Raw genomic sequence first — 12,151 nt, 5'->3', positions numbered from 1 at the left:
TTTCAGTGGCTCCCAGAGCAGGCAAGCTTGTCAGAAAGGGTCCCATGGGTGGCAGACTTTTGGCTCTGTTCCTTCTAAAGGGCAAAGGGGATGGATTCAAGCCTGGGTTGCAAGGTTTTCAGGCTGAGGAAGCAGCTTATGGAAAGCCTTGGAGGCCAGGTAGCCTGACCTTGTCCATGCCGCTATGGTTGGAGGATTTGGCCAGGGTGCTGCCTTGGAGAACAAGCTTTGCTTGCTCAGAATAACCTGGGGATAGACCTGAAGGGACGATTCTGGAACTCCACTCTTGGTAAGAAAGCAGAGCCCAGCCCATATCTCAGGAAGGGGGTCAGGATCTTTTAAGAACTTTGTTAGAGTCTGGAATCCTTGTTATTTCCCCAAAGTGTGTACTTTGGTAGTCTCTGTTCCCTAAAAGTGATTAATAGTAAAACCCTCAGGGGAAGAAGGGGACTTCCATCTTGTGAATTCCTGTGTGTGACAAGGGTATGACAAGTATTGCCTTTGATTTGTCATCTAATCCTTTCTAAAACCTTTGAGTTAGGTGTTATTATCCCCAACTTACAGATGAGTCCACTGAGGCTTACAGAGATGAAGTGAGTTCCCCAGGGTCCCACAACTGTACATAGTACAGCTGAGATTCAAAACCAGTTTTGACTGCAAAGTTTGCCCTGTTTTTGGCAGCTGGGATAAGGCAATGGTTAGGAGGTGATATTTTTCTGAGTGTTGCAGGCAGATCAGATAATACAGAGAGAGAGGAAAGTGTAGGGGCCTTCTCTGCAAAGGAAACAGCATGTGCAAAGCCCAGGGCTGCAGGTGGTTGGGAACCTGGGCAAAGTGGGTGGAGATGCTGTAGGACCAGATCAGATTGGACTGCGGGGAAAGGGTTTGGATTTTACCCTGTAGGCATGGGGAGCCAGGGAAGGATTCTAGGAGGGGGGCAGGCAGGTCAAATCTGTATTTTAAAAAGATCCCCTGGGGCAATGTGGATGCTAAATCACACCCTACAGGCCTGAGACCCTCAAGAGGGGCGGCACAATCTACACTAAAGACCGCGGGGCCTGAACCATGACAGTGATGGCAAACTGGGTGCGGGGCCTGCTCCCAGGAGAGAGGGCGCCTGCTTCTGAACAGTGGGCAGCCCTCAGGAGGGCATGCCCCTCTCGGCCGCTTCCCCAGTCTCCAGTCCTATTCTGTGCCTTTCCTCTAGCTAGTGGGCTGGGCAGGGCTGCTTCCTACTGCTGGGTCAGAATCACTCTCATTAAAGCCATTTACAGTCTCCAGAGGTTTTGCCACACTGATGGTGCTTGTGAGTGTGGGATCACAGTCTTAAAGCATAAGGTAGGACCTTCTGGGCCTGGCCCGAGGTGGTGGACAAGGCTGTTGGAACACTGAGCCGGCCCGGGGTTCACCGACTGAGCCACATCAGTTTCCCCTCCTGGACTTTAGGTTCCTGTCTTTGAAATGGACAAGATCAGCCTGACCTTACAAGGTTGCTTCACGGTTAATAATGTCATAGGAATAATAATAATAGTAATAGTAATAATAATAATATAATAAGCAATAGAAATAGGTTACAGCCTGTGAGCCCATACATATTGTAGGAATTCACATAATACATTAATCTTCACAACAACCTTGTGAGACAAAAACTATTATTATCCCCATTTTATAGATGGGAAACTGAGGCTGAGAGAGATGTGTGACGACTACAGTCTGCTGAACATTCCTCAAGGGAGGCAGCTGGAGACAATGGGCAACATCTCTTCCTTGTTGGTGGACCTTGTCCTGGGTGGGCAGGGCCTTCAGGCTGGTTCTTCCACAGTCGGCCAGGATTCTGAGAGGGGAGAAGCTCAGTTTTTTCTTTCTTTCTCCAGGGACTTGGGGATGTTTTTTTTTTTTTTAAAGCACCTGACAGCCAAATCCCCACCACCGTCCCCAGGACCAGCTGCTCATCTCCCAAACAAGCTTCAGTTTAGTAGACCTGTACTCCTGTCCGGGGAAGCTCTGGGAGATGAGAAAACACAGACCGAGTTGAGGGTCATTCCCTGCTTCTTCACTTCATTCTAGCACTCAGATCTCCAGTAAATTCCTAGAAAGAGCCCAGCTCTTCCTTGCCTCAGGGCTCCTCCCTCACTTACTGGTTTCACTTAACTTCTCTGGGCCTCAGTCTTAACATCAGTAAAATGGAATAATAATACTATAAGAAGTGCCCAATCAATGCTGGATACTGTTCCTTCTGCCTAGATCTCTGCTCTTAGCTCAGCTCTTCCTCCTCCTCCTCCAGGTCTCAGGTCAAAGGCCATCTCCTGAGAGAGGCCTTCCTTGACCACCTGCTCTAAAGGAGGCCCCCATCACCCTCAGGCCCATCTTCCAGATCTGTGGTCTTCACAGCACTTACAACTGGAAATCATTTAGTTCCACTTACTAGTTTTTTCTCTTCCACTAGAATGTCAGCCCTAGGACTGCTTTTCTGTCATGTTCACTGCTGTATTCCCAGAGCCCAGATCAGAGTAGATGCTCTTTTATTTATTTATTTTTTGGCCGCACATGCAGCTTGCGGAATCTTAGTTTCCCGACCAGGGATTGAACTGGGGCCCTCAGCAGTGAAAGCCCAGAGTCCTAACCACTGGACCACCAGGGAATTCCCGATGCTCATTTTAAAGCATTTTTGAAGGAATGATAAAGTACTCTAAAGCAAATCATTCCCCTCTCTTGGCCCAAGCTTTCTCAGCTGCGAAATGAGGATAATCGTGCAGACCTTGCAAGACTGTCAGAAGGATGAGTGATGCTTTGAAAAGAGGAGGCAGGGGGCTTCCCTGGTGGCGCAGTGGTTGAGAATCTGCCTGCTAATGCAGGGGACACGGGTTCGAGCCTTGGTCTGGGAAGATCCCACATGCCGTGGAGCAACTAGGCCCGTGAGCCACAACTACTGAGCCTGCGCGTCTGGAGCCTGTGCCCCGCAACAAGAGAGGCCACGACAGTGAAAAGCCCGCGCACCGCGATGAAGAGTGGCCCCCACTTGCCACAACTAGAGAAAGCCCTCGCACAGAAACGAAGACCCAACACAGCCAAAAAAATAAAATAAATAAATAAATAAATAAAATCCAGCAATTCATATAAAAAAAAAAAATCCAAACTACCAGACAGACATACAAGTCCATCTTTAAAAAAAAAAAAGAGGAGGCAGACACAGGTTATTGAGGGGGAATCTGAGACTCAAGAAGGTGGAGTAACTGGCCCCGGGTCGCAAAGGGAGTTAAGTGGTTGTGCTCTTTTTGCGGTGGCAACTGCCCATGCCCTGCCCATGCCTGCTGGCACAATGACACCCCCAAGATACCCCCTCTACACCTGCTGAGATCCTTCCTTCCATAAAGCCTTCCTGCATTGCTGCTGGACATTTTGTGCCTAGCAGTTTCTGCTGCAGCTTAAGTTCCCCAGGAGGCAGATTCTGAGTGGGAAATCAGTGTGCAGACTTTTACGAGGGGATTCTTGAGGTCAATACCTGCTTGCGGGGAGGAAGGGAAGAAAGGATTGAGCATGAGAATTTAGCTGGGATGCTGTCGTAACAGTGGCCTCAAGTGACCCCATGGAGAGTGATGAAGCTGGGTTTTTCCTTCAGAGTTGTCTAGAGTTGAGACAAGAGGCCCAGGCCTTTGAACAGTGCCCCCGCCCCCCAATAGACCCAATAGATTGACGCTGGATTGTGGGCTGCCCCGGATGGGTGGGCAGTTCCCGAGAGATTAAACTGAGCTCCACCACCAGGCAGCACTCCCAGCAGCTGGGAGGGGCAGTGGGGAGGAGGCTATGGGTTCTTCAGCCCTGAGGGGAGATCTTGGTGGCTAATCACAGTGTCCACTGTGTGCCCAGCAGAGGAACTGTTCATATTTATCCCTGCCTCTCAGATCCAGATCCAGTCCCTGGCCAGCAACCTGGGTTTGAGGGCACACTTTCTCATCCAAACCTGAGGACCTAAGGAGGCTCCAAGGCTGGCTCAGCCTGAAATTCCCCGCACCTGTCCTTGCCTGTGCAGCAGCGTCCAAACGCTGAGTGGTTCAGCATCCGAGCCCAGGGACGCTGCCAGAAATGGCCACATCCCGGCCAAGAGAGGAAAGAGAGGTGATGACAGTTCTTGCCATTCGATTCTCATTGTGTGGGAGGCTCTGGCTGAGCGTAGCCCATTCATTATCTCATTCGTGCCCACAACCCCCTGTGAGGTGGGGTCTTCTGTGAGTTCCTCTGACCATGGAGGAAACAGGCTCAAAGACAGGAAGCTGCACACCTGGCCTCTTAGATCTTTCTAGTAGAAAGGGGCTGAGCTCTTGAGACCCCCAAATCCAGGAGACAAGACTGTACCAGGATACTGTTTATATTAACCCTCAGGATAGATTCTGCCATTTGCCCTCCAGAGAGATACTAACCCTCCCCATCTCACCAGCACTTATGAGGTCCACACTGCTTTAACCCTTTCCCTCCCAGAGTCAACACTTGCATGGGCCTGGGTGCTGTGTCCTGCTGGGGGGCCTGGGGATTTGGGTGTTCTGGATGAGCCGGACACCCCCCCAGTCCTCCTCCAGTTTGATGTCCCCCTGCTGCAGGGCCTGCTGGATGGCATCAGTGAGGGTGTTGAAGGCCAGGTCCACGTTGCAGTTATTTTTGGCGGAGGTCTCCATGAAGGCCATGCCCAGGGAAGCAGCCAGCTCCTCTGCCTCCTGGGCCGAGACACAACGGGTGCTCTGCAGGTCACTCTTGTGGCCAACCAGCAGGAAGATCGCCTTGTCGGGGCCCTGAGTGGCCATGACCTCCTGGTGCCAGTCCCGGATGTGTTCAAAGGACTTCCTGTTTGTCACATCAAAGACCAGCAGGACACCCACCACATTCCGGTAAAAGGACCTGGTGATGCACCTGACGGTGGGAGGGAGTAAGTTGGGAGAAGCTTAGGCCTTCAAGACACCCGATGCAGGACCACCCCCTCCGTACACTGACTGCCTCACACCCCCAAAGCTCATTTCACACTGCCCTGTGCTTCTCTTTCCCTGTGTCTGTCTCTCCCAAGTGACTGTGTGCTCCCCAGTTAGGCAGAAGTTTGATTCCCATACACTCCTGACCATTCCTCCATTCCTGGAGGAAGCCTCATGTTTTCCTGATAGCAGGTCTTTTCTTCCCCATTCTCTGCCTGGCAAACTCCTACACATCCTTCATGGCCAACACCAATCTCTCTTCCTTTCACATCTCCTTTACACCTCCCTCTCTGCCCTCCTGTGGGCTCTCTCAGCACCCAGGTCATTCATGCCTCCAAATTTCAATATCGAACATCCCTCTGGGGCGGGCGCCAGGTCTTTATTTTTGTTTGTTTGTTTGTTTTTTGTTGTTTTGGTTTTATTGGCAGCGCCAGGAGTCATGTGGGATCTTAGTTCCCCAACCAGGGATCGAACCCGTGCCCCCTGCATTGGGAGCGCGGCGTCTTAACCACTGGACCGCCAGGGAAGTCCCAACCTGTTATTTGTAGGATGGACTCAAGAGTGAAGGACCCAGGCCCAGGGCAGAGACCCCCAGATCTCTCCTTGGGCCACCGAGGCTGACCCCTCTGAGGGATCCCCACGGCCAGGTGGACCAGGACTGACCGCGCCCCAGTCAGAGGCCCCTCATGCCAGCCCCTTCTCGTCCCCACCCCCCTCCCCACCTCCCACCCACCGCGCACCTGAAGCGCTCTTGGCCCGCCGTGTCCCAGAGCTGCAGCTTCACGCGCGGCCCGGCCCGCAGCTGCAGAGTGCGGCTGTAGAACTCGACGCCCACCGTGGGCACCGACTCGAGCTCCGGCTCTGGTTCCGGGATCCCGGGCGCGCCCGCCACGTAGCGCCGCAGCAGCGACGTCTTGCCCACGGCCGCGTCCCCCAGCAGCGCGATCCGAAACTGGTAGCGGCAGCCCCCCGCCTCCATGTCGGGCGTCTGGCCTCCCGGGGCCCAGCCACCAACTATGCGGCCCCGCCCCCGGCCAGTCTCACGGCCCCGCCCCCGCCTCGGGGCGGCCGCTGAGCCACCCAGACCCGGGACTGGAGAACCTGGGGCGTCTTCAGCACCGGGGGGTGGGGCCGGACCCCGAGGAAACCACCGGGCCCAGTGGAAATACCTGGACAAGTCACTTCCTTGCTCCGAGCCTCAGTTTCCTCCTCTGTAAAATGGAGATGATAACCCTTACTTCAAGGATGAAGAGATTAAACTAGATAATGTGGGGAGAAGGACTAGGGAGGACCGATAACCAAACGTGCACTGGCCTGGGACCAGCAGCGCCAGAGCATCCACTTTATTCATCCGTTGGGGCGGCTTCTCTCTGCAGCCCCACTCTCTATTAGTCCCCCAGCTGGGCCCCTGCTGCTGCTGGACCTGGAGACACCGCTGGAGAAAGTTGTTTTATAGGTGCTCTTTCCCCACCCAGGTGCCCCTTTCCTGGAGCCCCACTGGCCCTGGCCTGGAGCCTCCCATTCAGTGTTCAGGGTCAGTGTTCAACAGCACCCACTGCTTCCTCCCCTCCTGCCTGTGCGGGGCCCCGGGGCCCAGAGAGGAACTTGCACACAGGCAGCAGACAGACCACTGCAATTCCAGAGGGAGTGCAGTTTGCTTGTGGACTGGACAGCTAACATTAAGGAGGTGAGATGGTCAGTTCTTTATGCTCTGGGACAGCAACCTTTGAGAAGGCCAGAGTGTGCCCATTTTAGAGCTGAGGAGACTGAAGCTCAGATGTGTGGCCTGTCTCAGGTCACAGTAGGGCTGGGCCTCACATCCAGATGTGTCTCACTCTTCATTACCCCTTGATGTCACAAAAGGGGACCGCAAAGCAAGTTCCCAAAGGACCAGGGCTAAGTGGTCAGGTCCCACTTGGATTAGGGGCAAGGGTAAAGCAGGTACATCTGCATTCAAGATGTACTCCACTCTTTCCAGTCTGGCCTTCTTGACACCCAGGACATAAAGGCTGGAGTTCTGGTTGGTCCCAAACAGCTTGTCTGTTGGTTTAATCCCACTATCCCACTGTGGGTGGATGTTACCAGTTTAACTTGTTTTGGCAAATTGGCAGTGGGAAGCAGTTCTCACTAACGCAAACCATTGTATCATCACATTTCCTCCTTACACAACCTTGTGAGTAGGTGTTAGTCTGCCCAGTGTTGTTGTTGTTGTTGTTGTTGTTGTTGTTTTTTTTTTTTTTTATAACAGCCTCCCACCCTCACTTTCTTTTTATTTATTTATTTATTTATTTATTTATTTTTGGCTGTGTTGGGTCTTCGGTTCGTGCGAGGGCTTTCTCCAGTTGCGGCAAGCGGGGGCCACTCTTCATCGCGGTGCGGGGACCGCTCTTCATCACGGTGCGCGGGCCTTTCTCTATCGCGGCCCCTCCCGTTGCGGGGCACAGGCTCCAGACGCGCAGGCTCAGCAATTGTGGCTCACGGGCCCAGCTGCTCCGTGGCATGTGGGATCTTCCCAGACCAGGGCTCGAACCCGTGTCCCCTGCATTAGCAGGCAGATTCTCAACCACTGCGCCACCAGGGAAGCCCGTTGTTGTTGTTTAATATTTATTTATTTATTTGGCTGCATTGGGTCTTCATTGTGGCACGCGGGCTTCTCTCTAGTTGCGGCGCACAGGCTCTAGAGTGCGCAGGCTTAGTTGCCCGCGGCATGTGGGATCTTAATTCCCCGACCAGGGATCGAACCTATGTCCCCTGCGTTGGAAGGCGAATTCTTAACTACTGGACCACCAGGGAAGTCCCTGCCCAGTGTTTTTTACAGATGAGAAAACTGAGGCTCAGAGAAGTTAAGTAACCAGCCCAAGATCACTCAGCACGGAAGACAGACTAGCTGCCAAGTCTGTTTCTGGCTGGACAGTTTGGGGACCTGGGAAGGCCCAGGTTTTCTTGTGGCAAACTCTAAGCAAATCTGTGAGAAGCCATTTTGTTAGGTCTCCTAGTAATCCTGGCTTTTGGTCACCTGCACTAGCCTGAAGGGGCCCACGTCTCTGCTTGCCCTCACCTCCCGGAGGAGAGAGAGGGGGCATCAGCTAGGGTATGTGTGTTGGGGAAGGAATCCGCCCTGCCAGCTCTGCCCAAACCAGGAGGGTCTGCCCCACTCCCACCTGCCCCACTGATTCCTCCATCGGGATGTTCTTATCACCTTGCTCTGTTCAGCTGGAAAAACAGTTTTTGCGTCAGGGCTGCACAGATCTTCCTCCCCCCATTCCACCCCTGCCTTTCTTTACCCACCACTGGTGCTCCAGCCATGCTGAACATCTTGCCTCTTCTCAGCCCTCTGCCAGGGACACTCCTCTTCTGCTCGTCAAAGGGTAACTAACCCCTACTTCACTGGCCAGTGAGGTCACAGGCCCTTTTGTCCACTGTGATGTCTGTCTCCCTTCTAGGCTCAGGCCTCTTGAGGACAAGGACCAGTGGCTGTATCCTCAGTGCTTGGCACAAAGTAGAACTTGGTAAATATTTATGGTTGAATGAATGAATGAATAAAAGTGGATAAATGCTATTCGTTCATTCATTCACTCATTTATTCATTCAAATACCACAACGGAGCTGGACTGAGGGAGCTACGGGGTCAGGGAAGACCTCTTGGAGAAGGTGAAGCTGAAGCTGGGTCTCCAAGAACAAGTGGGAGCCGGGGAGGTCAGGGAGGAAGTGCACTCCATGCTGGGGCAGCTGGGCAAAGGCAGAGGCATGAAACAGCTTGAAAGGCAGTTTGAACCCAGACGTCCCAGAAGCCTTTGCAGTCAGCATGTGGGCAGAGTGCACCGTCAGCATCAGACTCCTTGAACTTCCTCTCCTAGACGTTCCTGCTGTGGGCTGGGGTCATGTGCCTGTCCCTGACTGCACCTGGTGCTGGAATCCAGATGTCAGCTGACTTTGCCATGGACTCCCTATGTGACCCAGGGGGCAAATCATTTCCCTTCTCCAACCCTGCTTCCCCTTCTGCTAAGTGAGGCAAATCATGGCACCCACCTCACAGGGTAGTTCTGGGGTTACTGTGTATCATAGCAGGTGCACATTTGCATTAGAACTTAGTTTTAGTTCCAAATGATGCTTACTAGCTATGTGGCCTTGGCCAAGTTTTATTCATTAATTAATTCATTCACGTAGTAATTATTTCAGTAAGTGCTGGCCATCTTTTACATACTGGGCACTTATACAGCAGTGGGAAAAAAAGACACAATTCCTTTTCTTGGAGAGCTCACTTGTAATGGGGAAGACAGGAAATATACTCATATAAAATGTGATGACAGGGAGCAATAAGTGTTATAAGTAACCAGCCATAGCTTGAAGGGTGGCAGGGTGCTATATCAAAATAGGGTGGTCCGGGGATTTCCCTGGTGGTCCAGTGGTTAAGACTTTGCCTTCCAATGTAGGGGGCGCAGGTTTGATCCCTGGTTGGGGAGATAAGATCCCACAGTCCCTGCAGCGAAAAAAAACCCAAAGCATAAAACAGAAGCAATATTGTAACCAGTTCAATAAAGACTTTAAAAATGGTCCACATCAAAAAAAAAAAAATCTTCAAAAAAAAAAAAAAATAGGGTGGTCCGAGGAGGTGACATTTGAACAGAAAACCAGGGGAAGAGAGGGAGTGAGCAGCGTGGTTGTCTGTGATATACAGGGAGGACAGTTCGAGGCAGGAAGAACAGCAAGAGTGAAGGCCCTGAGGTTGGAGGAGGCAAGGGATGCTCCAAGAGCACAGAGGCCAGAGGGAGGGAGCTGAATGAATGGGGAGCAAGTGGTGAGCAATGAGAGCAATCATCTGTGGCTTCAGAGGCCGTCATGGGGACTTCAACTTTTATTCCAACTGTGTTGAGAAGTCAGGGATTTGGGGACAGGTGAATTACATGATCTGAATTTTCTCTTGCTTACTTTTTTCTTTTTTTACATCTTATTATATAATTGATACATAATAAACTGCACAATGGCAGTATTTCATTCTTTATGGCTGAGTAGTATTCCATTGTATATATGGACCACATCTTTTTTTTTAGTTTTAAAAAATTTATTTATTTATTTATTTATTTATTTTGGCTGCGCGCGGGTTTTCTCTAGTTGCGGCGAGCGGGGGCTACTCTTCGTTGCGGTCGTGGCTTCTCATTGTGGTGGCTTCTCTTGTTGCGGAGCACGGGCTCTAGGCGCGTGGGCTTCAGTAGTTGCAGCACATGGGCTCAGTAATTGTGGCTTGAGGGCTCGAGAGTGCAGGCTCAGTAGTTGTGGCGCATGGCTTAGTTGCTCCGTGGCATGTGGGATCTTCCCAGACCAGGGATCGAACCTGTGTCCCCGGCATTGGCAGGCGGATTCTTAACCACTGTGCCACCAGGAGGGAAGTCCCTGAACCACATCCTCTTTATCCATTCATCTGTTGATGGACATTTAGCTTGCTTCCATGTCTTGGCTACTGTAAATAGTGCTCCTATGAACATTGGGTGCATGTGTCTTTTCAAATTGCAGTTTTCTCTGGATATATGCCCAGGAGTGGGATTGCTGGATCATGTGGCAACTCTAGCTTTTTAAGGAACCTCTATACTGTTTTCCATGGTGGCTGCACCAACTTATATTCCCATCAACGCTGTAGGAGTTTCCCTTTTCTCCACACCCTCTCCAGCATTTGTTATTTTTAGACTTTTTAATGATGGCCATTCTGACTGGTGTGAGGTGATACCTTATTTTGATTTGCATTTCTCTAATAATTAGTAATGTTGAGCTTCTTTTCATGTGCCTATTAGCCATCTGTATAGAAGATTCAATATGGTTAAGATGTCAATTCTTCCCAAATTAATCTATAGATTCAATGCAATACAAATCAAATCCCAGTAGGCTTTTTAAAAATTTTAAATTAGCTGATACTAAAATTTATATGGAAATGCAAAGGACTGAATAGCTAAAACAATTTTGAAAAAGAAGAACAAAGCAAAAAGCTACAGTAACCAGGAGAGTATAGTACTGAATACAGAAACAGGCCTACACATATGGTCAACTGATTTTTAACAAAGATGCTGAAGCAATTAGATGGAAAAAGATGATCTTTTACAAAATTGAAGGTGGAACAATTGGATAGGCAATATGCAATAAATAAAAAACCAAACAAACCTTGATTCCTACCTCACATGATACACAAAAATTAACTCAAAATGTATCATAGATCTAAATATAAGAGCTAAATAAGCCTTAGTCTCATTATTTTAGACTTACAGTTTCATTTTTTCTCATTTATTTATTTATTTATTTATGGCTGTGTTGAGTCTTCGTTGCTGTGTGCGGGCTTTCTCTAGTTGCGGTGAGCGCGGGCTTCTCATTTCAGTGGCTTCACTTGTTTCGGAGCTCGGGCTCTAGGCGCGCGGGCTTCAGTAGTTGTGGCACACGGTCTCAGTAGTTGTGGCTCACGGGCTTAGTTGCTCCGTGGCATGTGGGATCCTCCCAAACCGGTGTCCCCTGCATTGGCAGGCGGATTCTTAACCACTGGACCACCAGGGAAGTCCAGAAATAGTCAAGAATCTCATGAGTACTGTAATCAGTCGCCTCTTACTTTTGGGAACGAAGCCCTCCCCAAGATCCTTCTCCAAGAAGACCTCATAGAGCTCCTCCCCGAAATCAACTCAGTTCCTGCTCCTCCACGTGCCCACGGCGGTCTGAACGCAGCACTTTCTCAGCTCACAGGGTTAACGGTTAACTTCCCGATGCTGAAAGTCTTCCCCTGACTGAACTCCAGATGGCACAGCGGTATCTGTGAACCCAGTCCCCGGTATTGGACATTCACTGAATGCTGAAGAAAGGCGGAGGAACCTCTTCTGGTCCGGAAGAAACCACAAGGTTTCTCCAACTGAGTGAAAAGGGCCTCGCCCCGCACGCGCTTGGGGCTGGGAGCCAGACACGCGGCCCGCGCTGGCGGCGAACGAACTACAACTCCCAGCAGCCTGCGCGGCGCGCAGCTCCAACTGTCAGGCGCGACCGCGAGGGGAGGGGCCTATATAAACCCCTTCTCGGCACGCAGCTACCCTTTTTCCCGGTTACCGCGTCCTTGTTCTCTTGGCTCTTCGGGTTCTCTGCTGTGGTCCACGCCCATCCTCCGCCGTACCCGGCCTTAGCCTCGTCGCCACCGGCGCCACACTCGCCGGAGCTGCTTCCCGAGGCTG

General features: G+C 51.2%; 1 protein-coding gene across 1 annotated transcript; it reads right to left on the bottom strand.

Moving 5' to 3' along the window:
• Nucleotides 1–4,413: 4,413 nt before the first annotated feature.
• On the bottom strand, nucleotides 4,414–5,950 carry LOC103003995 (ras-related protein Rab-42). The gene is made up of 2 exons (XM_007170536.3): nucleotides 5,699–5,950; nucleotides 4,414–4,902 (listed from the first exon to the last, which is right to left on the bottom strand). The coding sequence occupies exons 1-2, from the start codon at nucleotides 5,935–5,937 to the stop codon at nucleotides 4,479–4,481; spliced, it is 663 nt and encodes a 220-aa protein (XP_007170598.2). The 5' UTR covers nucleotides 5,938–5,950; the 3' UTR covers nucleotides 4,414–4,478.
• Nucleotides 5,951–12,151: the final 6,201 nt, after the last annotated feature.

The sequence above is a fragment of the Balaenoptera acutorostrata genome, chromosome 1 (assembly GCF_949987535.1).
Source record: "Balaenoptera acutorostrata chromosome 1, mBalAcu1.1, whole genome shotgun sequence".
Taxonomy (NCBI): Eukaryota; Metazoa; Chordata; class Mammalia; order Artiodactyla; family Balaenopteridae; genus Balaenoptera; species Balaenoptera acutorostrata.
Note: the sequence above shows the minus strand (reverse complement) of the source record. Positions and strands in the feature narration are given on the sequence as shown.

Bases quoted from the DNA above. Each gene is read 5' to 3' on its own strand.
- LOC103003995 (XM_007170536.3), bottom strand. From the start codon at position 5,937: ATGGAGGCGGGGGGCTGCCGCTACCAGTTTCGGATCGCGCTGCTGGGG. The intron at 4,903-5,698 runs GTGCGCGGTGGG...TCCCACCGTCAG, and splicing joins GCGGGCCAAGAGCGCTTCAG to GTGCATCACCAGGTCCTTTT.